The sequence below is a fragment of the Botryllus schlosseri genome, chromosome 2 (genome assembly GCF_051294905.1).
Source record: "Botryllus schlosseri isolate E-star chromosome 2, Bs_hap1, whole genome shotgun sequence".
In the NCBI taxonomy this organism is placed as follows: Eukaryota; Metazoa; Chordata; class Ascidiacea; order Stolidobranchia; family Styelidae; genus Botryllus; species Botryllus schlosseri.
The window spans coordinates 20,112,044-20,133,813 of NC_137237.1; the positions used below are offsets into that span (position 1 = coordinate 20,112,044).

The window sequence follows — 21,770 nt, forward strand, 5'->3', positions numbered from 1 at the left end:
GATACAATGAATAGACAGGAAGATGTCGAAGCGACTTGGATTTGTCTATGGAATCAGACACCCACCTTGGCCTACGCGATGTAAAGAGGAGGCATGTACACTGAAGGAAACGTTGATATTTGACGGGGAGAAAGCTGTATTATTACCTCGCCACGTCCTATAGTTAGTCATGTACTGTAGGCTACATTATACGATCGTACATTAAACATATTGTTTGCAATCGTAATCTATGACGAATGCGAAGTAATCGTAATCGCAACCGTAATCAATTATTTCACTAATCGTTACGATTACTTTTACTCATACCAGGACTATGACATAAACTGAAAATTTGTGAACAAAGAATAGTGCGATATTATATCAGGTTTTTAATAGCATTAGTGTCGGATTTTTAAACTATTCTACTCATGATTGCATCACGCACTCATTAGTTTTGATCGTCATTGGGTAGCGAATTATCCACTGGTATAGTAAATAGATATATTCGGTGTAGTAGCATGATTGAAAGAACCGTCTCCCTGTCGTATGGCATGTTATTAATACACAGTACGCACCAGGCATCACTACCTCGCTGGAGAAGGATACTAGCCACTAAGGATGGTGTGAACCTGTGAAAGGTTCAGGTTCGTGTGAACGCGAACCTTTTTGAAAGGTTCTGTGTGAACGCGAACGTGAACCTCATGACGTCACGTGACGTCATATTGCTAATTCCAACCCTAAAAATCAGTGAAGTGATAGCCTATATAATAATGAACACGATACCTAGCGATAGCGACGACTCGGTCCACATAATGCCACAATGTTGAAGTACATATTGACGTTTTAAACGTGACCAAATGTATCAACTGGGTCAATCATATGATATAATAATATCATAAAATCACTATCTTCCGTCACTTTGCCAACAATTTCGACGAGGACTTTTAAGGGGATATAGGCTTACTCTTACGCCCGTTCTAGGCCAGACCAGAAAATGTATTCGGCGTCTGATTGCTACGTTGATAACTTGATATTGAGCAGAGTGTAAAACGGGTTTTCATACTTGCTACCGATATTACCCCATTAACAAGTTATACAGCAGTAGCCAACACCCCAATCGCACGGATTTAGTTTTCATGATACATTAAACATTTGAAATCAAGATTGACTCGTACGCCTGCTAGATTTTTTACATCAGACAACGACATCAATTTAATTGATTGGTTAAATATGCATCATTCGCTGACTACCTACATGTAGGCTAGTGAATTTCGCTTTTGATGTTGTGTGATTGCGGGCCAAGCTCACAGCAGAGAGTCACTAAATATTCATAAACGGAAAGCTGGATATTTCGAGCAAACTTTTGTAACAAAGCAAGTAAACTTTTTGAAATTATTAAGGTGCATGCTCGTTTGGTGATGATTTTTTTATGCTGCCTGCGCAATGCAAAGAGTGGTCCACAGTTAAAATGCAATAAATTTCAACCAAAGATGCGGTTATAATGAAGTGAAAATTGTAATATATGAAAAAGGTTCACAGTGCAGAACCTACCTAGGTTCGTTTGTGAACATGAACGTCTAAATATCCGAGGTTCACACACAGAACGCGAACGTGAACCTCACGTTCACACCATCCCTACTATAGCCACCACTTTGCCTATAGCCTAGTTTCAAATGGTAACATAGCCTAATTATTGATATGTTTGGTTATGCTTAGTTAAAAGCAGTTTGAACGCTTCTGCTTGACAAGGAGTTTGTACACCAGACAAAGATATAAAATTTTGTACTGGTCAAATAAAACCTAACGATTTCCACACCGAAGCATTAAAAATCCATGGCTGTTGAGTGCTGATATAAAGCATGGCTGAGCTGTTCTTTGCCGTTACTCGTTATGCGGAAGCTCGCAATATCTGTATTGTTCAACTGCGAAAACCATTATTTATTACGGCAGGATTTTATGTTGACTTTTTCTTATTCTCGTACGTCCCTACGTAAAACAGGCGCCATAATCGTTATTTAGCTATTCGTTAGCCTGCGCTACATAATATTTGAATCTGCCGCACACACCCAGATAAATGTATTGCTAATGTTCTACGCGTACAAGAAGGTGCGCACTACCAGAATGCTTCTATAAAAGATGATTCATTACAAAAAGGCCATTAATTCAGTGTGATATGGGTGTCACTGAAATTTCTCCATATTTTTAATGCACCACTCGACACAATAATGGTTTTCATCCGTTTTCTAGTCACGAATTCCTTGCAGGAAATTTCAAGCTCACACGGACCCCTGACTCATTGAAATTGGTGAGTGATTTTACCAGAGAAATCATTGAACAGCAATTTTGTGCCCTTATTAGACGCGGTGCGACCGAAATTTATACCCTTCGCAACCACTTTGTGAGAACCACAAATATAAACAGACCTATACAAATAGCCGGATATGTAGAGATTTTACATATAAGAAGTTACAATGCCTGCTGCCAACCTCGAACTATTGACCAGCATAATTAGTATCAGAATTTCATAATCAATTGTATTTCAAAACTTTCCTACTATTTCCATAATGTATTTGTTCGAAATAACGGATAAATATATAGCCTTTTCAATACCATATGTCAAAGATGTTTGAGGATTTCATACAACAGTAAATATCGCCACAAATTATACGAACTGATAAAATAAATCATCATTCTAAATCCTTGAAATCCATATAATAGTGAACATATGGACATGTTAAATTAATATTTCGGCCGCATTATGATAGTCATGTTGAGAGTGTGATATCTAAATATATACCATCTAGCTTCCGCTACGTAGACTCTGAGTACAAGACGACAACAGAATCCCAGCTAACTCATAGTATTCTTGAGTATGACAGCGTGATAAGAATAAAATATTCGACTTTTATTTCTCACCTACAATGATTTGGTGGCGAAGAAGAATAACGTAACAATTACGCTGTGTGGACTCACAGTCAGACCTGTAAAGACCTTTGTAATATTGAATCGTAGCAAAAGTCGAAAATCGTGTTCATTTTCGACCATAAACAAAATGTGGATGTACTTTCAAAGATACCATAATGGCTGAAGCGTTATATGAAACCTCGTATGGTGGACATTTTGAAAAGCCTAAACTACCCTAGGTTACGTGAAGCTGCCGATCGCTGTTGGATTTATGTGCAGGCTTTCTCAACTTATAAATAAAATTAATTATAATTAGAGGGAAACAGCGTAATAATCTCGTTATTAATCAACAGATTCATAACACCCACGCGACAGTATCATTTACGAAGTCTGCTCGACAGCCCGTATTCAGACGGAACAATGAAGAATGTGCAGAAGTCCTATGAAGAAATATAACAATACATCCGGAAAATTCTGTTTGACAGTCCATACATCTATTTGATTTTGAAATTATAATGTAATTATGATGTAACCTGCAAACATGAAATGTGGTAAAGTGACGGCGAGGGGAATGGTCCCATGGTGTAATGGTCAGCACTTTGGACTTTGAATCCAGCGATCCGAGTTCAAATCTCGGTGGGACCTTCATTCGTTGTTTTTTCAAAAAATGAGCTGCTAATTTCACAATCTCATCTCATTATACAACAATATAAAAATACAGCTTCGAGTATCACAGGTAATGTTATATTCGATACATGGAGGAATTATTTAACAGGACAAAGTGAATAAGGAAGAGCGAACTAGTATGCAGTCACTAGAAACACGTCAAATACAAAAGGCAAGCAACCGAAAATTCCGTTAACGATTTGGAGCCACGGCGTACGATTGCATCAGGAAGTGCAAAGTTATTTACTTATACGGTGTACAATATAGTCCCGTTACAAGGTTGCTGGCTAGATTACGCGTAGTTCGCGTACCCGATGCGACATCGGAGCAATCTTGATCTGGTGAAGATATTGTAATACGAGCGGCCCAACAAAAATATTTCAATGACACTAAATACGCCTCGTTGACGCATATTAAAATTATAATTTGTAGATTAGTACTGATAGAAACACGATTCGTTTCAACTCTCTCCCATCTCTTCATTTTATCGCAATCTTGTGTTTTGAAATGATAAAAAGATACAAATATCCAGTATGTAAAATATGAGAAAGGCCTGACTGCCAATGTTCATAGAGATTCCTAGCGCGTTGAAAGCAAATGAGCGAAAGAATATTTCATGATGACTGATTAAAAAAAAGCGTCCCTGGGTGGGCTCGAACCACCAACCTTTCGGTTAACAGCCGAACGCGCTAACCGATTGCGCCACAGAGACGACGCGATAGCACTTGAGATATAATAGAGCTAGAACATAATGACTCCTAATTTCGAAATAATGTCGTATGCTCGAAACTTGTATTGATCTACCTCGGAAGTCTCTCGCCGACTCCGTGGCGCAACGGTAGCGCGTCTGACTCCAGATCAGAAGGTTGCGTGTTCAAATCACGTCGGGGTCAACTATTTTCTTTGTTATTCAATCAGGAGTGGTAAAGGTAAAGCACGATCGCACTATCTACTGCAGTGGTTCTCAACCTTTTTTAAACATGCCCCCTGTATGATAGTGAAAAATTTTGGGCCCCCTTATCGTCATATCACGAAATAAAACCGGGATGCTAGCAACCCCAACAGGCCAACATATTGTTTGATGGCATGGAAGGTTATGACTGTTGATGAGAGAATTCCAAAATATGAAATTCGATCTATACGTAGAGAAACACCCGCGAATCGGAGGTAAATCGCGCAGAGCACAAAACAAATTTCTGTTGACCGCTTCTTCGCGCCACCCTTCGGATGCTTCCACGCCCTCCAAGGGGGTCGCGCCCCCAGGTTGAGAACCACTGATCTACTGAATATGCGACAAAATATAGAATTTTTTAACCGCAAAAACGAGACACGTTTACCTACCCTACCGGTAGTTTACGAAATATGGTTCGAACTTGTTTCGTCACGAAACCCTTATCACGAGCACTTATTCTAATTCAGCAATCTAGGTATCAACTGAGCAAGGTTGTATGCAGCACTCACATCATATTTCCCAATACAAAATAACGGCACAGCAAACAACGTCACGCACAGGCCAACAAAAGGAGCCGATAGTGATTGGGCTTTTGCTCATGCTGGTAAGAAATCGTGATTGTGACGTCACACAATCAAAAGTCTGTACCATTCCGATTTAGGAGGCAACGACTTTCTCTGCGCGTCCTTGCGGAGTGGAGTTTGTTACGTGTGCTCAACACGCAATCGTCCAAAGGCCAGGCACAACTCTCATACAGGCAGCACGGTTATTCTACTAGCCCTCGTTGATGACTAGACTACTTCGTTCGGTCCATTAGCAATTTTTATTAACCCAATACACCACAAAAATAGCGATACAATGAAAAGACTATGCCTGCTTCGGAGTATAATCGAAGTAACCGGATGAAAAGATCTGAGTTCGGTATATTATTATCTCAAATAAGATCCAGATACGACGTCAAACATATCCTCCTCTGATCCTATGCAAAATGGCTTTGAAGTATTCAGCTTCAGCTGCGCAAAGCATAACCGCGTAGAGTACGTCCTACCTCGTGCTGCCACACTAACATAATTGAAGCTGTAATCTACGTAACCCTGTCGCAGGACTGGGTTTCTGAAGTATGTTGTAAGTTGTAACTCCTAAATAATGTTGCATAAAGCGTTCGCAATGGAAGGAAAAACACAGAAAGCTATGTCCTTAAATATCCAAACACCGTTTTACTAGATCGGATGAGCTTGATGCTACCCTATGAGCATATCTATTCATTGAAGTGTTTTGGAAAGGCACACGAATAAGTTATGTTCAACGGAGCCTGGCACGAACTGTCCTCTTCGTGATGTACAAGCTTGAAATCCTGCTCACAAGTCAAAAGTGTAAGGTGAGGATAACAGCTGACGACTGTTCATATCCAGTGTTCACGCATATTATGACATCGCTAGATATTTTACGATAGTAGACCGGTCCCATAAAAAGGATACCCTGCGTACCGTTCTACAATATATAAAGAAACTGATGATTGCAACTGAAATCTAGGATCTACTAGTAGCTAGGCTCACCATATTATGGAAATCTAAAAAGAGGACACTTCTTCAGAGACTTGAGACTTGCAAAACCGGAGAAGAATTCTTAAAAACCGGTGAATTTTTCCCACTATGTGGTTGGTTGACTAAAAAAAAAAGTCATTTTTCCGCCCAGAGCTCAAATCACAGTTTTTCACCCTGAAATAACCGCCGGAGCGTCACTTCTGAGCTAATTTACGGCATATCACTCGCAATTTGCTCTAATTCTGACCTAAATTTTCTAAAAAGTGGACAAAATCTCAAAAAAGAGGACAAAAAGGGCTTCCTCCGAGGACACTTTCGAAAAAGTCAAAAAAGAGGACGTATGGTAACCCTACTAGTAGCCCTTCATATTCAACAGACGCCACTAGTCCCCGCATTCCATTTGAACGACACCCTACCTATAAAGTTATAATAGCGTTGGTGATGCCACATCAAATTTCAATCACATAGATTTCTACCCCTTTACCAACGTGGAAACTTTTAAATGCAAAACACAAGGTACTGTATTGTTTCATAAATGGGCAGTAAATTTGCACGATGTCATTACAGGCAATGCACACCAGTAAGTCGAATTGAAATAACGGGTGCCGTTCGACAATCAGGACGTGTGGAGCCTGATAATCCTCTGAAGCCGTCTGACGATTGGTCTCACGAAGACGCAGTTTCGTCCCGCATTCCACTGTGACTCGATGTCGCAGAGCTTTGCGAGGAACGCGTCGGTGAGGCAAGTCGGAAGGACTCTTTTCAGCTGGAAAGATAGAAACCGTTGGCTTTTCAAGAGCACGATTGAACAATTTTGCGAATCACATTGCGAATTCGCAGGAGGCAACAGTTCTATTCAGTTACCGTGATACAGAAGCTTTTTCTCATGATTCTTATAACAATTTCACTTTGCTCCAAATTCATTCAAAACTACTTTCTACTTTTTCAAATCCTAAGTGTAAAAAGTAGTTTTGGCCAACAGCTGTTCAGGCAGAAGTATGACCGGTTGAAGGAGTGGTGCAAGTAGACAAAATCTGCTCTAGTACTAGCAAAAAGTTGAAGACTTAGTCACTGACGAATGACTAAATTGCGACTGACAAATATATGTTGAAAACAATCGATCTTTAAGTGGTATTGCCACCAGTAAAACGTATTGGGAAGACCGAATCTTTGTTTCCAGGACAATGGTCTTAGTATGGACCTAAGAGGTTTGCACATTTCGCAAGTCAAAGAACAGAACTCAGATAAATGACAAGAACAGCAGTTGAGCAGTCCGCCATTATACGTAAGAAGCAACTCACTTCGTCGACAGTGTCTCGACCAATACCAAGAGAAGGCTTTGCAAAAACAGGCGCAGCAGGAATCTCCGCGACTCCAGAAATATCTGTCACAAACAGACGAGACTTACAAGACACATAAACAGCTGAAACGTCCGTACGTACCAGGTAGTTTTCTCATCGTGCCTTGCGATAACTTGCCGCTATTTTTGCGAAACAGAATCCCTTCCGCAGAGTCGCCGACGTTCGAAGCATGCAACACAAACGAGTCGAGATGACGCCAAAGCAAGAGCAAACAGTTCTCCATAATGAAGTGAAGGTTGGACAGCAACTTCTCCTGCGGAAGCAATGAATCGTCGCGACACAAAGCCGGAAGGCGAGATCGAGTCTTACCCGGGAAGCGATGCCGTTGCGCAGTTTTATGGCGGCTACAGATCGACGCTGCGGTATGGACAGGTTGTCGTCTTCAGTGGCGGTGATCTTAATTGCAAAGACAGCACGCGTATGCTAATATTTGTGGTGAATAGTTCCGAGGTAGAAGTATTACTGAAGCGGTGAGCTGCTCTAATTAAGACCGGTCAATTGCCATCGAGTGACTAGGCTAAAAACAACAGTTGTACATATAAATTGAACAGGCAGCAGACACATTTCGCCAGTAACCGGATCAATAGAATTTTAGGGTCGTTACAATGCTGTGCATTTCTACAAAAGTAGAAGTACCAATTTCAAAGATATGTTAAAACTGCTTCAAGTGAGAGACCTCAAAAGTCCTCACAAGTAAGTAGTTTAAAGAACACAAAATGAATACTCGAACGTGAATGGGATTACTTTTCAAAAAATCGACTTCGCTCGATTGTTGTGTCACTTTCACTGGTAAAAGTGATGCAAACCTGTCCAAAAACTGCTTTGCACTTCACAAAATCGAGTCTGAGTGGAAGCAGACTAAAAGTACATCCGCTCGCGTATGCTGTGCAAGCACGCAAAGCAGAGTACTCCCAAAAAGTTCAAGTACTCCGTTACTGGCCACCGCAGGAATGATTATACAGTCACAATATACTTGTATTCCCCACAAAATCAAAACATTACATGGGATTTCTAACTCGGTTTGAGTACCATCGAAAATTAGCACATTGAGCTCAATTGCTTTCTACCCCCGATTATTTGAAATCTCATGTCGGCGACGTCATGTTTTGTGATACGATTGTTGATATACAATTTTCTTTCCAACACTCTACTAGTTGCTGAAGATTACCCCTGACGAGTGTCAGCCAAAAACATTCGGCATCATTTCAATATGACTTGGCTGGGTGACGAGTCCCTACATCTTTACAGGAAGAGACGCAAGCTTACTTCTTTCAGTTCTTGCGTCGTCAATATGGTGATGTCGGTCAATTGCCTTTTGTGCGATGATAACAGATCCATCGACGTCGAAAATTCAGAAACTGCGTTTTTCAAGATACGGACTAAAAGTCCCATGCTCGGCGGCCGGACAGAGGTGGCATAATCTGCTTCCGAAAAGAAAATACTGGTTACGAAGATCTCGTTCACAAAAGACGTTGAAATACGACACCTCTTCTGAACATGGTATCCATATCTGCGGCCTCGTCGAGACGCGGTGCAAACAACAGCACCGGAACATCCAGATTTTTAGCAGTTTTCCTCACGACGGCAGTGCAGTAACTAAGCAGGTTTGCGCAAATCTCATGGACCAGCAAGTAGATCTGCCAAGCAAGTACAAAAAATTAGGAGCAAATCTAAACACCAGATGTATACGCAACGATAGCCATCAACCACTTGATGTGATGTTCGTTACACAGATACCGATGTTATTCGGGGATTGGGGTATGCCAACACTGACATCGAACGAAAGTTCACGAGCAGGTAGGTTTGCGGTTCTCAACTGCCGGTCCGCGTCAACTTAACCACCCCTTGGTCAAATATACCGAATGTTATTCTCAATTATAATATATATGAGGTTGAAGGCTTGATCAGGAATTAGAGAGATATAACACCAAGTTTTAAACTGGTATACTTCCGTCGACTTCTCCTACGTCACAATGCTGTAAGAGCTGTACCAAACTGCTTTAAAAGTGACCCGCAAACAGTAATATGTGAAAGTTGAGATACCTTTTTAAACAAAATTTGTAAAATTTCGACGGTACAGTTTAGCGATGTTTCACATTATAATAGAATCTATCAAACATCATGCCAAATATCTACTGTTAGAGCGACTCGTAAGCATTCAATGTCCCTGTTACTTACCCAGCCGAGAAAAAAGGAGGGTTGAAAAAGGTGGTTTGAAAAAATTTCAAATTTACCAGGTAATATCCATTTATAAGGGTCAAACAAGCTTCCTTATGTTGATGACCTTACTGATATTTATGTATGATGTATAAAATGCTGGTTGAGGCATGTATACGATAACAACTCGAAGAGAAACAAATTACCTTTGCACATCAGATTGCCAGCAAGGTGCATGTCATCTATATGCCACACGTATATCAAATTACAAACAATCGCATTATTCGATGTACAACTGAATACACATCCTCAAACCCAGAGGAGAAATTCCATCGGGTGTAGAAATCAACGTCTTTAATATCGAGATTGGGGTTTTGGCATCACACGTTGCGTTTTCTAATCACTCGCGTTCGATCAATGTGTTGCTAATTTGCTCACATAGTCGGAAGCACACAGAGTACAGAACAAATCCAATCCATAGATAAAAAATAACATCCACCTCTTGCGTATCTTCCGCTCCGTCGCGATTCTGATTGTTCCTTTCCAGATCCCTCAGCCACTGACCGTTCACGCAATAGTGAGGAAGAAGAGCGACGAGCTGACGCTGTGAAACAAACATGAAAAATCTCCTTACAAAAATAACGCTAAAAATTTGTCAGTAAACAATGAGGAATCTGGAAAAATGCATCTTTTGGGACAGATGGTGAAGTACACATTCCACTTCTTTTGGCATAAAAAAGAGTTCTATAATGCCACGAGCCACAGAATTTGTCGCCCAAGTATTCCAGACAACATCGCAAAAACATTTTTAAAGTTAATTTTGCGACCAGAGACTTTATAAAGAAGTGATTGATTTATTATATTCTTTATTCACAGTAAAACTGGTAGATACACACATAATCCGGGGAGCAACCTGCCCCCAAAGGAAAATGGCGAGATTGGAGTAAATTTTTAAAATTTCAGTAATACATTCAAATTGTTATTCCTATGCAATACACGGAGAAGTCAGATTACAGAATTGCAGCAGATGAAGAATTGGCAAGGGTTACAGAGCAGAGGTAGAGATGATTGAAGATGAAGAATCGAAATTACAGAAATTATGCTGTGATTCACAAGCGTAATTTTAGTCCAGTGGTGCATTCAAGGCCTTCCGAAGAATGTGCACAGTGCCCAATAATGTGATCTTTTGGATCATGTCGAATCGAACGTTACCCGGAATTTGTTGGATATGTCTCATGAGTTTTTTGCTCACGACCCCTGTAGCACCAATGACTATCGGTACAATGTTTATTTTGCATCGCCACATTTTCTCACATTCCATTTTGAGGTCTGCGTATTTGGAGTATTTTTCTGATTCTTTTTGCTGTAGGTTGTGATCAGCTGGGACAGCCAGTTCAATGAATAAGCATTCTCTTTTCTTTTTTAGTTTGACGATTATATCCGGGCGGTTGCTCCTGATTTCGCGGTCAGTTATAACTGGTACATCCCACAGAATTTTTACTTGTTCGTTTTCTGTCACTGGTGCTGGGCTGTAATCGTACCAATTTTTTGTCGAAGTGGTGATGTTAAAATGTTTGCATAATTCAAGATGAATGTAGTGACCAATCCTATTGTGTCTCCATGTGTATTCGGTAGCTGCAAGTGCACCACAGCCGGACATGAGATGTGCTACAGTTTCATTTTGGTTGTGGCACATTCTGCATTTGCCGTCCGTGTTTTGCTTCAGAATTCTTTTGCGATAGTATTTTGTAGGAAGCGATTGGTCTTGTGCTGCGAAACTGAATCCTTCGCTTGCCGGTTTCAGGCCAGAGCTGGATAGCCACGTCCATGAAAGCTCGTCTACATGGGGCTGTGAAGTTAACTTCTTGTGCTGTCCATGAAGAGGCATCGACTCCCATATCGTTTCTCTCATTTTCAGCGTTGCATTTTTGTATCGGACTCGTGCTGCTTTTGCTATTGTTGTGGGTTTAGCAACAGTGTTTTCTGCAGTGTACAGGTTAGCTGTTTCCAAGTTGACTTCTCTGGCGTACTTGTCGTGACGATAGCTCAGAGATTTTGTTTTGCGCTGTTTGTCTTCCTGTGCAATGAGTTTGCAGTAAATGTTATCGCTGTTGTTGATGTACTGTGACAAGCCGATGATTTCTGTTTTGAAGGTTTGTTCAATTTCTTGTAGTCCTCGACCACCTTTTTTTCTGGGGATGTACAGTCTTTGTGTATCAGATTTTGGGTGATGCATGTGGTGCATTGTCATCAGTTTTCTCGTCTTTGTGTCCAATTTTTTAATTTCATCTTTACGCCAGTTCACCACACCAAAGCTATATCTCAAGACAGGCACTGCAAGACTGTTTATGGCATTGATTTTGTTTTTGGAATTGAGTTCAGTTTTGAGAATTGACTTGAGCCTGCTGATGTATTCTTTTTTTAGACTTGATTTCATTGCAGCATGTTTAATGTTGTCGCTTTCACAGATCCCTAGATATTTATAGTGATCTTCGGCATTCAATTCTGTTATGGTTTCGTCCATTTTGAAGTTCATGTCGCCAGTGCTGGTGGCTCTTCCGCGTCGTATGGTAAGTTTTGAGCATTTATCCAAGCCAAATTTCATTTTATATCTTCCGAAAACTCATGAACAATTTTCATTTGGTTATTCAGGTCTGTGTCGGATTTCGCATACAGTTTCAGATCATCCATGAACAAAAGGTGATGAATCTTTTGACCTTCAGAATTTGCTGCTTTTTTCATCACGTATCCTGTTTCATTTTTTCTCAGCAACTCACTGAGTGGAGCTAAGCTGAGGCAGAATAGAAGTGGTGAGAATGAGTCGCCTTGGAAGATACCATTGCATATCTGAATTGTACAGGTTTCTGTTTCACCTTGGTCATGTTTGATCAACAGTTTTGTATGCCAATTTTTCATTGAATTTTCAATAAATCTGATGATGATCGGATTCATTTTGTACATACGCATTGTTTTCAGTATCCACGTGTGAGGGACTGAATCGAAAGCTTTTTTGTAATCTATCCATGCCATGCTGAGGTTAGTGTGTCTCCTCTTGCAGTTTTATTATTATATTCTTTATTCACAGTAAAACTGGTAGATACACACATAATCCGGGGAGCAACCTGCCCCCAAAGGAAAATGGCGAGATTGGAGTAAATTTTTAAAATTTCAGTAATACATTCAAATTGTTATTCCTATGCAATACACGGAGAAGTCAGATTACAGAATTGCAGCAGATGAAGAATTGGCAAGGGTTACAGAGCAGAGGTAGAGATGATTGAAGATGAAGAATCGAAATTACAGAAATTATGCTGTGATTCACAAGCGTAATTTTAGTCCAGTGGTGCATTCAAGGCCTTCCGAAGAATGTGCACAGTGCCCAATAATGTGATCTTTTGGATCATGTCGAATCGAACGTTACCCGGAATTTGTTGGATATGTCTCATGAGTTTTTTGCTCACGACCCCTGTAGCACCAATGACTATCGGTACAATGTTTATTTTGCATCGCCACATTTTCTCACATTCCATTTTGAGGTCTGCGTATTTGGAGTATTTTTCTGATTCTTTTTGCAGTAGGTTGTGATCAGCTGGGACAGCCAGTTCAATGAATAAGCATTCTCTTTTCTTTTTTAGTTTGACAATTATATCCGGGCGGTTGCTCCTGATTTCGCGGTCAGTTATAACTGGTACATCCCACAGAATTTTTACTTGTTCGTTTTCTGTCACTGGTGCTGGGCTGTAATCGTACCAATTTTTTGTCGAAGTGGTGATGTTAAAATGTTTGCATAATTCAAGATGAATGTAGTGACCAATCCTATTGTGTCTCCATGTGTATTCGGTAGCTGCAAGTGCACCACAGCCGGACATGAGATGTGCTACAGTTTCATTTTGGTTGTGGCACATTCTGCATTTGCCGTCCGTGTTTTGCTTCAGAATTCTTTTGCGATAGTATTTTGTAGGAAGCGATTGGTCTTGTGCTGCGAAAATGAATCCTTCGCTTGCCGGTTTCAGGCCAGAGCTGGATAGCCAGGTCCATGAAAGCTCGTCTACATGGGGCTGTGAAGTTAACTTCTTGTGCTGTCCATGAAGAGGCATCGACTCCCATATCGTTTCTCTCATTTTGAGCGTTGCATTTTTGTATCGGACTCGTGCTGCTTTTGCTATTGTTGTGGGTTTAGCAACAGTGTTTTCTGCAGTGTACAGGTTAGCTGTTTCCAAGTTGACTTCTCTGGCGTACTTGTCGTGACGATAGCTCAGAGATTTTGTTTTGCGCTGTTTGTCTTCCTGTGCAATGAGTTTGCAGTAAATGTTATCGCTGTTGTTGATGTACTGTGACAAGCCGATGATTTCTGTTTTGAAGGTTTGTTCAATTTCTTGTAGTCCTCGACCACCTTTTTTTCTGGGGATGTACAGTCTTTGTGTATCAGATTTTGGGTGATGCATGTGGTGCATTGTCATCAGTTTTCTCGTCTTTGTGTCCAATTTTTTAATTTCATCTTTACGCCAGTTCACCACACCAAAGCTATATCTCAAGACAGGCACTGCAAGACTGTTTATTATTATATTCTTTATTCACAGTAAAACTGGTAGATACACACATAATCCGGGAAGCAACCTGCCCCCAAAGGAAAATGGCGAGATTGGAGTAAATTTTTAAAATTTCAGTAATACATTCAAATTGTTATTCCTATGCAATACACGGAGAAGTCAGATTACAGAATTGCAGCGGATGAAGAATTGGCAAGGGTTACAGAGCAGAGGTAGAGATGATTGAAGATGAAGAATCGAAATTACAGAAGTTATGCTGTGATTCACAAGTGTAATTTTAGTCCAGTGGTGCATTCAAGGCCTTCCGAAGAATGTGCACAGTGCCCAATAATGTGATTTTCTGGATCATGTCGAATCGAACGTTACCCGGAATTTGTTGGATATGCCTCATGAGTTTTTTGCTCACGACCCCTGTAGCACCAATGACTATCGGTACAATGTTTATTTTGCATCGCCACATTTTCTCACATTCCATTTTGAGGTCTGCGTATTTAGAGTATTTTTCTGATTCTTTTTGCAGTAGGTTGTGATCAGCTGGGACAGCCAGTTCAATGAATAAGCATTCTCTTTTCTTTTTTAGTTTGACGATTATATCCGGGCGGTTGCTCCTGATTTCGCGGTCAGTTATAACTGGTACATCCCACAGAATTTTTACTTGTTCGTTTTCTGTCACTGGTGCTGGGCTGTAATCATACCAATTTTTTGTCGAAGTGGTGATGTTAAAATGTTTGCATAATTCAAGATGAATGTGGTGACCAATCCTATTGTGTCTCCATGTGTATTCGGTAGCTGCAAGTGCACCACAGCCGGACATGAGATGTGCTACAGTTTCATTTTGGTTGTGGCACATTCTGCATTTGCCGTCCGTGTTTTGCTTCAGAATTCTTTTGCGATAGTATTTTGTAGGAAGCGATTGGTCTTGTGCTGCGAAAATGAATCCTTCGCTTGCCGGTTTCAGGCCAGAGCTGGATAGCCAGGTCCATGAAAGCTCGTCTACATGGGGCTGTGAAGTTAACTTCTTGTGCTGTCCATGAAGAGGCATCGATTCCCATATCGTTTCTCTCATTTTGAGCATTGCATTTTTGTACTGGACTCGTGCTGCTTTTGCTATTGTTGTGGGTTTGGCAACAGTGTTTTCAGCAGTGTACAGGTTAGCTGTTTCCATGTTGACTTCTCTGACGTACTTGTCGTGACGATAGCTCAGAGATTTTGTTTTGCGCTGTTTGTCTTCCTGTGCAATGAGTATGCAGTAAATGTTTTCGCTGTTGTTGATGTACTGTGACAAGCCGATGATTTCTGTTTTGAAAGTTTGTTCAATTTCTTGTAGTCCTCGACCACCTTTTTTTCTGGGGATGTACAGTCTTTGTGTATCAGATTTTGGGTGATGCATGTGGTGCATTGTCATCAATTTTCTTGTCTTTGAATCCAATTTTTTAATTTCATCTTTGCGCCAGTTCACCACACCAAAGCTATATCTCAAGACAGGCACTGCAAGACTGTTTATGGCATTGATTTTGTTTTTGGAATTGAGTTCAGTTTTGAGAATTGACTTGAGCCTGCTAATGTATTCCTTTTTCAGACTTGATTTCATTGCAGCATGTTTAATGTTGTCGCTTTCACAGATCCCTAGATATTTATAGTGATCTTCGGCATTCAATTCTGTTATGGTTTCACCCAGTTTGAAGCTCATGTCGCCAGTGCTGGTGACTCTTCCACGTCGTATGGTAAGTTTTGAGCATTTATCCAAGCCAAATTTCATTTTTATATCTTCCGAAAACTCATGAACAATTTTCATTTGGTTATTCAGGTCTGCATCGGATTTCGCGTACAGTTTCAGATCATCCATGAACAAAAGGTGATGAATCTTTTGACCTTCAGAGTTTGCTGCTTTTTTTCATCACGTATCCTGTTTCATTTTTTCTCAGCAACTCACTGAGTGGAGCTAAACTGAGGCAGAATAGAAGCGGTGAGAATGAGTCGCCTTGAAAGATACCATTCCGTATCTGAATTGTACAGGTTTCTGTTTCGCCTTGGTCATGTTTGATCAACAGTTTGGTATGCCAATTTTTCATTGAATCTTCAATAAATCTGATGATGATCGGATTCATTTTGTACATACGCATTGTTTTCAGTATCCATGTGTGAGGGACTGAATCGAAAGCTTTTTTGTAGTCTATCCATGCCATGCTGAGGTTAGTGTGTCTCCTCTTGCAGTTTTCAAGAATGGTTTTGTCAAGGAGCAGGTGGTCCTTACAGCCAAGGGCACCTTCCTTGCATCCTTTCTGCTCAGGCGGAAGGAGGTTTTCTAGGTGTTTGTAGCTTCGTTTTGCCAGGATTTTGGTCAGTGTTTTGTACATGGTTGTCAGGCATGTTATCGGCCTGTAGTTCTTGGGGTCCCTGGTGTTTTCATTTTTTGGAATAAGATAGGTGATCCCTTGTGTGAACCAGGCTGGGATCTCGTGCGAGTTGGTTGAGGATAAAAGCTCATTGTAGATCGCCGCTAGGTAATTATGTGTTGCAGTTAGTTTTTTTAGCCAAAAGTTTTTGATCTGGTCAGGACCAGCTGCTTTCCAGTTCAGTGAACTTTTTAGGGCCTCCTTGATTTCTTGTTTTGTGATTTCTGACCATTGTTGTTCTGGTGTTTGTAGTTGGTCAGTGTGGAGGTCTTGTATCCAAGTTGCATTTGAGTTGTGCAATTTTTCGGTTTCCCATATTTCTTTCCAAAATGATTCCAGATCTGCAGTGGCTGGAATTTTGCTGCTGGTAATTTTGTGGTTTGACTTTTGTTTCATCATTCGGAAAAATTGGCCAGGTTTGCGAGTAAATAACAAGTTTTGGCGATATTGTGTTTCTCGTTTTTTATATCGTTTCAATCGTTGTGCTTTGGCGCATATTCTCATTTTTAATTCCTCTTGCAACATTGTCACTTTTTCTGTTGACTGCAGTTTTGTTTGGTGCTCCAGTTCTATTTTTTTTACTTTATTTTTTACTTTGCGGGAAACATTTCCTTTTTTTAGTTCTGAGAGTATCGCAACATCACACCTTAGTTTTGCGATTTTGTTTTCAATTCTGCGTTGCCAAGCTGGCGTGTGGCTTCCCCTTTTTTTGTTGACAGGTCTTGGTATTTTGCAGTGCCTTTCCGAGATAACTGCCGCAGTGCTGTAAATGAGGTTGTTGATTGTCGTTAAGGGACATTGTGGTCTTTCTCCTTTTTTGTCATTTATTGCAGGTAGTATGGTTTCTGTCAAAATTTTGTTCGCTACTGCAATATCAGTTTTCAGTTTCTTTGTAATTTGTAGGTCAGGTAAATTCACTCTGTCATTTATATCCAATGTGGAGTTCATTCGGTCGATAATTTTATTTTTGATCTCCAATTCTAATTCCGTGTCCATGTCATCAACGTTAGGTGATGTTGGTTCATTCGGGTGCCCGATGGTGTTTTGTGATTCTACCACTGGGATGTTCAGGTCTTCAAGTGGTTGTTGAGGATTCAGGTCATCTTGGCCTAATTGAAGTTCTAGTGCCTCAGAGTTTTCTGTGTTTTTGTTACAAATTATTATTATTTCCATTATTATTTCCATTCCCCTAATGCAGCTGTGCAAAGATGCGAACACTATCCCCTACCTGTATCCGCGACTGATGAGCTTGCAACTCGACGAGGACAGGCTGCGGAATGGTGTGCACCACCGCTTCGCTGGAAAAATCCAGACTGGCCACTTGACACAGGATTCCGGTGACGTATTTCAACTCCATGAGAGACTGAGAAAAAGAATCAACTTTAACGACCGCTGTTAGACTGACAATCGGCCACTGCAAACAATACAGACTGTCGGTTGTTGCCAAAAAAGGTTTAGAGCCGCTGCTCTATTTCACTTTTGTCTTCAGAATCGAAAATACCAGAAAGTTACTACAACAACAACAATGAAAAAAATCAGTCACCTGCACGTCGCCAGGTATCGGCTGCAGCTTCAAAACCGGATTCACGACCGAGTCCATATGCGCCAGCATAAATTCAAACACCAGCCCGCCGGCTTCAAAGTGCGACGCGCCCCCGAACGTGGACAGCACGGCCTGGCAGATCTTGAGCGCGGGGAACAGCAGCTGTCGATAACGCGACGTAGCGCTCGGCAAAAACGAGTCCGGGGAAACGGCGTCGTGCTGTGTCGGTCTCGCCTCCAGGAAGGAGCACTCGGAGAGCTTGGCGAGGACGCCGGCGTCGAGCACGGCTCTGGCGCCGGCCGGAGTGCGGGCGATCGAGCATAGGAAGGCCATCTTTTGCTCGTAGACGTATAGAGATCGGACAGCGTCTGTGTTTGGCGAGAGGGCTCGCTGCAGGGACTCGTCCTCTTGACGGAAGCTGGAGACGGAAGATATGATCGTGAGGTTGACCTTTATAACCCTAAAACTAGCCCTAACCTGGAACCTGAGAATGACATAACGAAAAAAATCAACAGTTGAGCACATCACTTTATACCCTAAAGCTAACTCAACCCTAACCGAATTTGAATTTTACACATGTGAGACAATGGAAATCGACATTTCAGTTTGTGCCGCTTGAACGTGCGAGGTTATAACCACCAAAACTAACTCAAACCAAAACACAAAATTAACCCTAACCCTAACAGCAATCACGATATTAATCATTACCCGGACACCAACCCTGACTGTAACTTAAACCGTAAGCTCATAATGTCCAAGGACAGATAATAAAATTGATCATCGCTCAGAAATTCAAACCCGACGCAAGGGGGCGTAACATCCTTGAATCCTTGGTGAGAATCAATTACACCCAAAAAACGGTCATTCCTGCCTTACTTAGTGTTAGATTCAGAGTGGGAAAAACTACCGTAATATTCCATGTATAATGCGCAAAATTTTCACGATTTTTTGCCCCAAAATAGGGGGGTGCGTATTATACATGGACACAACAAGCCTTGAAAAAATTTCCTTCGATAAAAAGCTTGAAATCACCCTATTATTCATGTTCGTCTCCAATCGCGCATCACTTTCAGCGATCGCGCACAGTAATTCGTATTATAGTATAATGCGCTGCAATTAGCGGGAAGCGTGTTGCTAATTAACGAGAGACGTGTGCAAAAGCACGCGATCTCCTGCTGAGTTGGTTTGCCGTTTGTACGCGAGCGAAATTAGGTCACTCATAGGCAATTGCGCGCGGCAATTCTCGCTGATTCAGCGCGTCAACAACAGCCCCGAACAATCGCATATATACAAGAGACCATGTGCGCAAGATATAATCGCTTGCGTAATCAGTCGCATCTCCAACAGACCCGGTGCGCACGACATAACCGTTAGCCTGAGCAATCGCATCTGTAATAGGCGTCGTGCGGTTCGTTGGCCTAAACTATCTCGCCGCCGGCCTCGCAGGCTTAGGCTGCTATCTACTATCGTTTAGAGACAATGCCAATAATTGTGTAATGATTAGCAATCGCATATGTAATAGGTCTTGTGCTCAAGATGCCGTGTCGCTAGCCTGAACTATCGCGCCACCCGCCTCGCAGGCTCTGGCTGCTATCTGCTATCGTTTAATGACAATTCCGGTAATTGTATAATGATTAGCGATCGTTATGCCATGATTGTTTAACAGTGATATCGCAAACCAGAATGACATCGTATACTAAATCGGAACTATTCATGTACTGAAATGCAGGGTGCGTATTATACATGGGTACAGGCTTTTTTCCAGAATTTGCATGCTATTTTAGGGGTGCGTATTATACATGGGGGCGTACTATACTTGGAAAATTACGGTATTCAAATCTATTTCTAAGTGGTGATTGGCGATTTGTATTTTCCTATATTCCCTGCTAATCACAACTTATTGGCCCAAATATTGACGTATACGGTCAGCGGTCAGTGTCACGCAGAACATCAATTTCGTTCTGTGCATAATGACCTCAAGTCGATTACGTGCTTTTTCATAGCCTAATCTGCCAACATCATTTCAGAGGGGCCGGCAGAGTTTTCCTTGGTCTCGCATAAAAAGCGCTCGTCAATCATAAAAAGTAAAGTATAATCGGGCAATGGAATTCGCCCGGCATGTACCTGCGTGCAATAGCACCGACGTATCCGTTTTTGATCATAAAATTCAACCACGTTTGCTCGTAATCAATTTGAACGATGGCATCGAGCACGGAAAATGCCAGAATCCTACAGATGTTATGACCTGGAAACAAGCAAACACTTTCAACAGACACCAACATTAGCCGAGCGAGCTGGGCAGCATACCGTCGCAAGAATCCTTGCATATCAATTCCATCAAGGCGTCGCCGTAAGTGCGCAAGAGCTTGACGTTGTCTCTCGATAATTTCGAGTAAATGTCCATCGTCAAGGCCTGAAGTCCGATCAGAGACGTTGATTCCTCTGAAATTTAGAATAGAATTGACAATATTCGAATTTGTGTTAGCTTGTTGTTCAAAGATAACGTTTTCAGAAGCCCGACCGACATCATAAGTTTGAGCTGATGTGACAGTCGGTATGTAGGTCGCACGTCTCAGCGCTTGCAGCAAAGAATTCGCCAGCGTGTCCCACGGCAAATTAGAATAACTAATGTTTCTCCAACTCCTTCATCGCAGTCTGTTGACACACTGCGTGATTATGATCAAGTTACTGCTTGTAATTCGGCTATTGGACAGCATCTCTTATCCCATCCAGAATGTGCTGATCATTACAATGACAGTCAATTTTCTATACTTGATCGTGGCCGTTCTCTTTTTCATTTAAAGGTCCTGGAATCTACGATCATAAAGCTACGAAAGCCGATTCTCTGTCGCCAGAGGGAACGCCTCTACGCTCTTGGAATATTTCATTAATGTTATGTGTTGTGTTTTCGGTTATTTATAACCGAATATGTACTCGCTAACGTTTGTTTTGTACCGTTATTACCGTATCTTGCCCGTCTACTAGTTGTTTGTTATGTTATTATTACGTCATACAGACAAAATAGTTCTTACATTTCGAATTTGATTCACCCTATCACTGACGTTCGCTACTGATGAGAGTCGGTCGAAAAGCTTTTAGCGAATAAATCAACAATATGAGGTTATTGTTTCGCGTTATTCTGAAGTCCTGTACCACAAATCACTTGCTCAGATATCAATATAGCGTATTTTTGCCGATGAAGCCTATATTATCGTTCAAAATGTGACAGATGCCTACCAGAACCTCTAATTCAGTGGTTCATAACCTCTTTTAAATATACTCCAAAATTTATGGTTACGCGGACCCCCCAACCGTGCCCACACCCAAGATAATTTTTTGAAGTGTACAATCGGGGCTTAATTCCGCGAAATCTAGGCCATGACTTTCGCCCTAATTCGTGCCATTAGTGTTCGTTTCGTCCATGTGGCTACTGTGTCTTGTGGCGAGCACATAAAATTAGACAAAATATGGACAAAGTCAAACATAGTAGGTAGTTTTATAGTTCGTAGTTGTAAGTTGAACATTGGCCTCACACTTGAACCCAGACCAAAAGGGATCCATGGACACTAGGTTAAGAACCCCTGCTCTAAATCAATGTTGGCTTTTTAAAATAGATTTTTTATATCAACCCTGGCTTCCAGTTCGCCATGTGCATATTGCAGTCCAGGAGCAGAGGTGTGAGGATTAGCAGAGAGAAATATTCAGAGAAAGATTTGCA

The 21,770-nt window shown here is 41.3% G+C and overlaps 2 protein-coding genes and 3 non-coding genes across 6 annotated transcripts in view; 3 read left to right on the forward strand and 2 right to left on the reverse strand.

Moving 5' to 3' along the window:
- LOC145434080 (histone deacetylase complex subunit SAP30L-like) overlaps window positions 1–21,770 on the forward strand; it is a 127,625-nt gene that overhangs the window by 68,533 nt on the left and 37,322 nt on the right. The gene's annotated exons all lie outside the window — the stretch shown is intronic.
- Window positions 3,457–3,528, forward strand: Trnaq-uug (transfer RNA glutamine (anticodon UUG)). Its single transcript has one exon. It is a non-coding gene; the product is annotated as a tRNA-Gln (tRNA).
- Window positions 4,188–4,261, reverse strand: Trnan-guu (transfer RNA asparagine (anticodon GUU)). Its single transcript has one exon. It is a non-coding gene; the product is annotated as a tRNA-Asn (tRNA).
- Trnaw-cca (transfer RNA tryptophan (anticodon CCA)) lies at window positions 4,371–4,442 on the forward strand. The gene has a single exon. It is a non-coding gene; the product is annotated as a tRNA-Trp (tRNA).
- Window positions 6,542–21,770, reverse strand: part of LOC145434067 (nuclear pore complex protein Nup205-like) — a 43,522-nt gene continuing 28,293 nt past the window's right edge. For both annotated transcript variants that reach the window (XM_080311351.1, XM_080311350.1), the window contains exons 33-43: window positions 20,360–20,494; window positions 20,177–20,297; window positions 18,053–18,470; window positions 17,738–17,872; window positions 10,063–10,167; window positions 8,893–9,043; window positions 8,673–8,827; window positions 7,716–7,802; window positions 7,488–7,659; window positions 7,347–7,429; window positions 6,542–6,811 (exon numbers count right to left, since the gene is read on the reverse strand). In XM_080311351.1, the coding sequence (XP_080167477.1) occupies window positions 6,662–6,811; window positions 7,347–7,429; window positions 7,488–7,659; window positions 7,716–7,802; window positions 8,673–8,827; window positions 8,893–9,043; window positions 10,063–10,167; window positions 17,738–17,872; window positions 18,053–18,470; window positions 20,177–20,297; window positions 20,360–20,494 (1,712 nt within the window). In that variant the 3' untranslated portion in view covers window positions 6,542–6,661. The remainder of the gene's footprint in view (window positions 6,812–7,346; window positions 7,430–7,487; window positions 7,660–7,715; window positions 7,803–8,672; window positions 8,828–8,892; window positions 9,044–10,062; window positions 10,168–17,737; window positions 17,873–18,052; window positions 18,471–20,176; window positions 20,298–20,359; window positions 20,495–21,770) is intronic.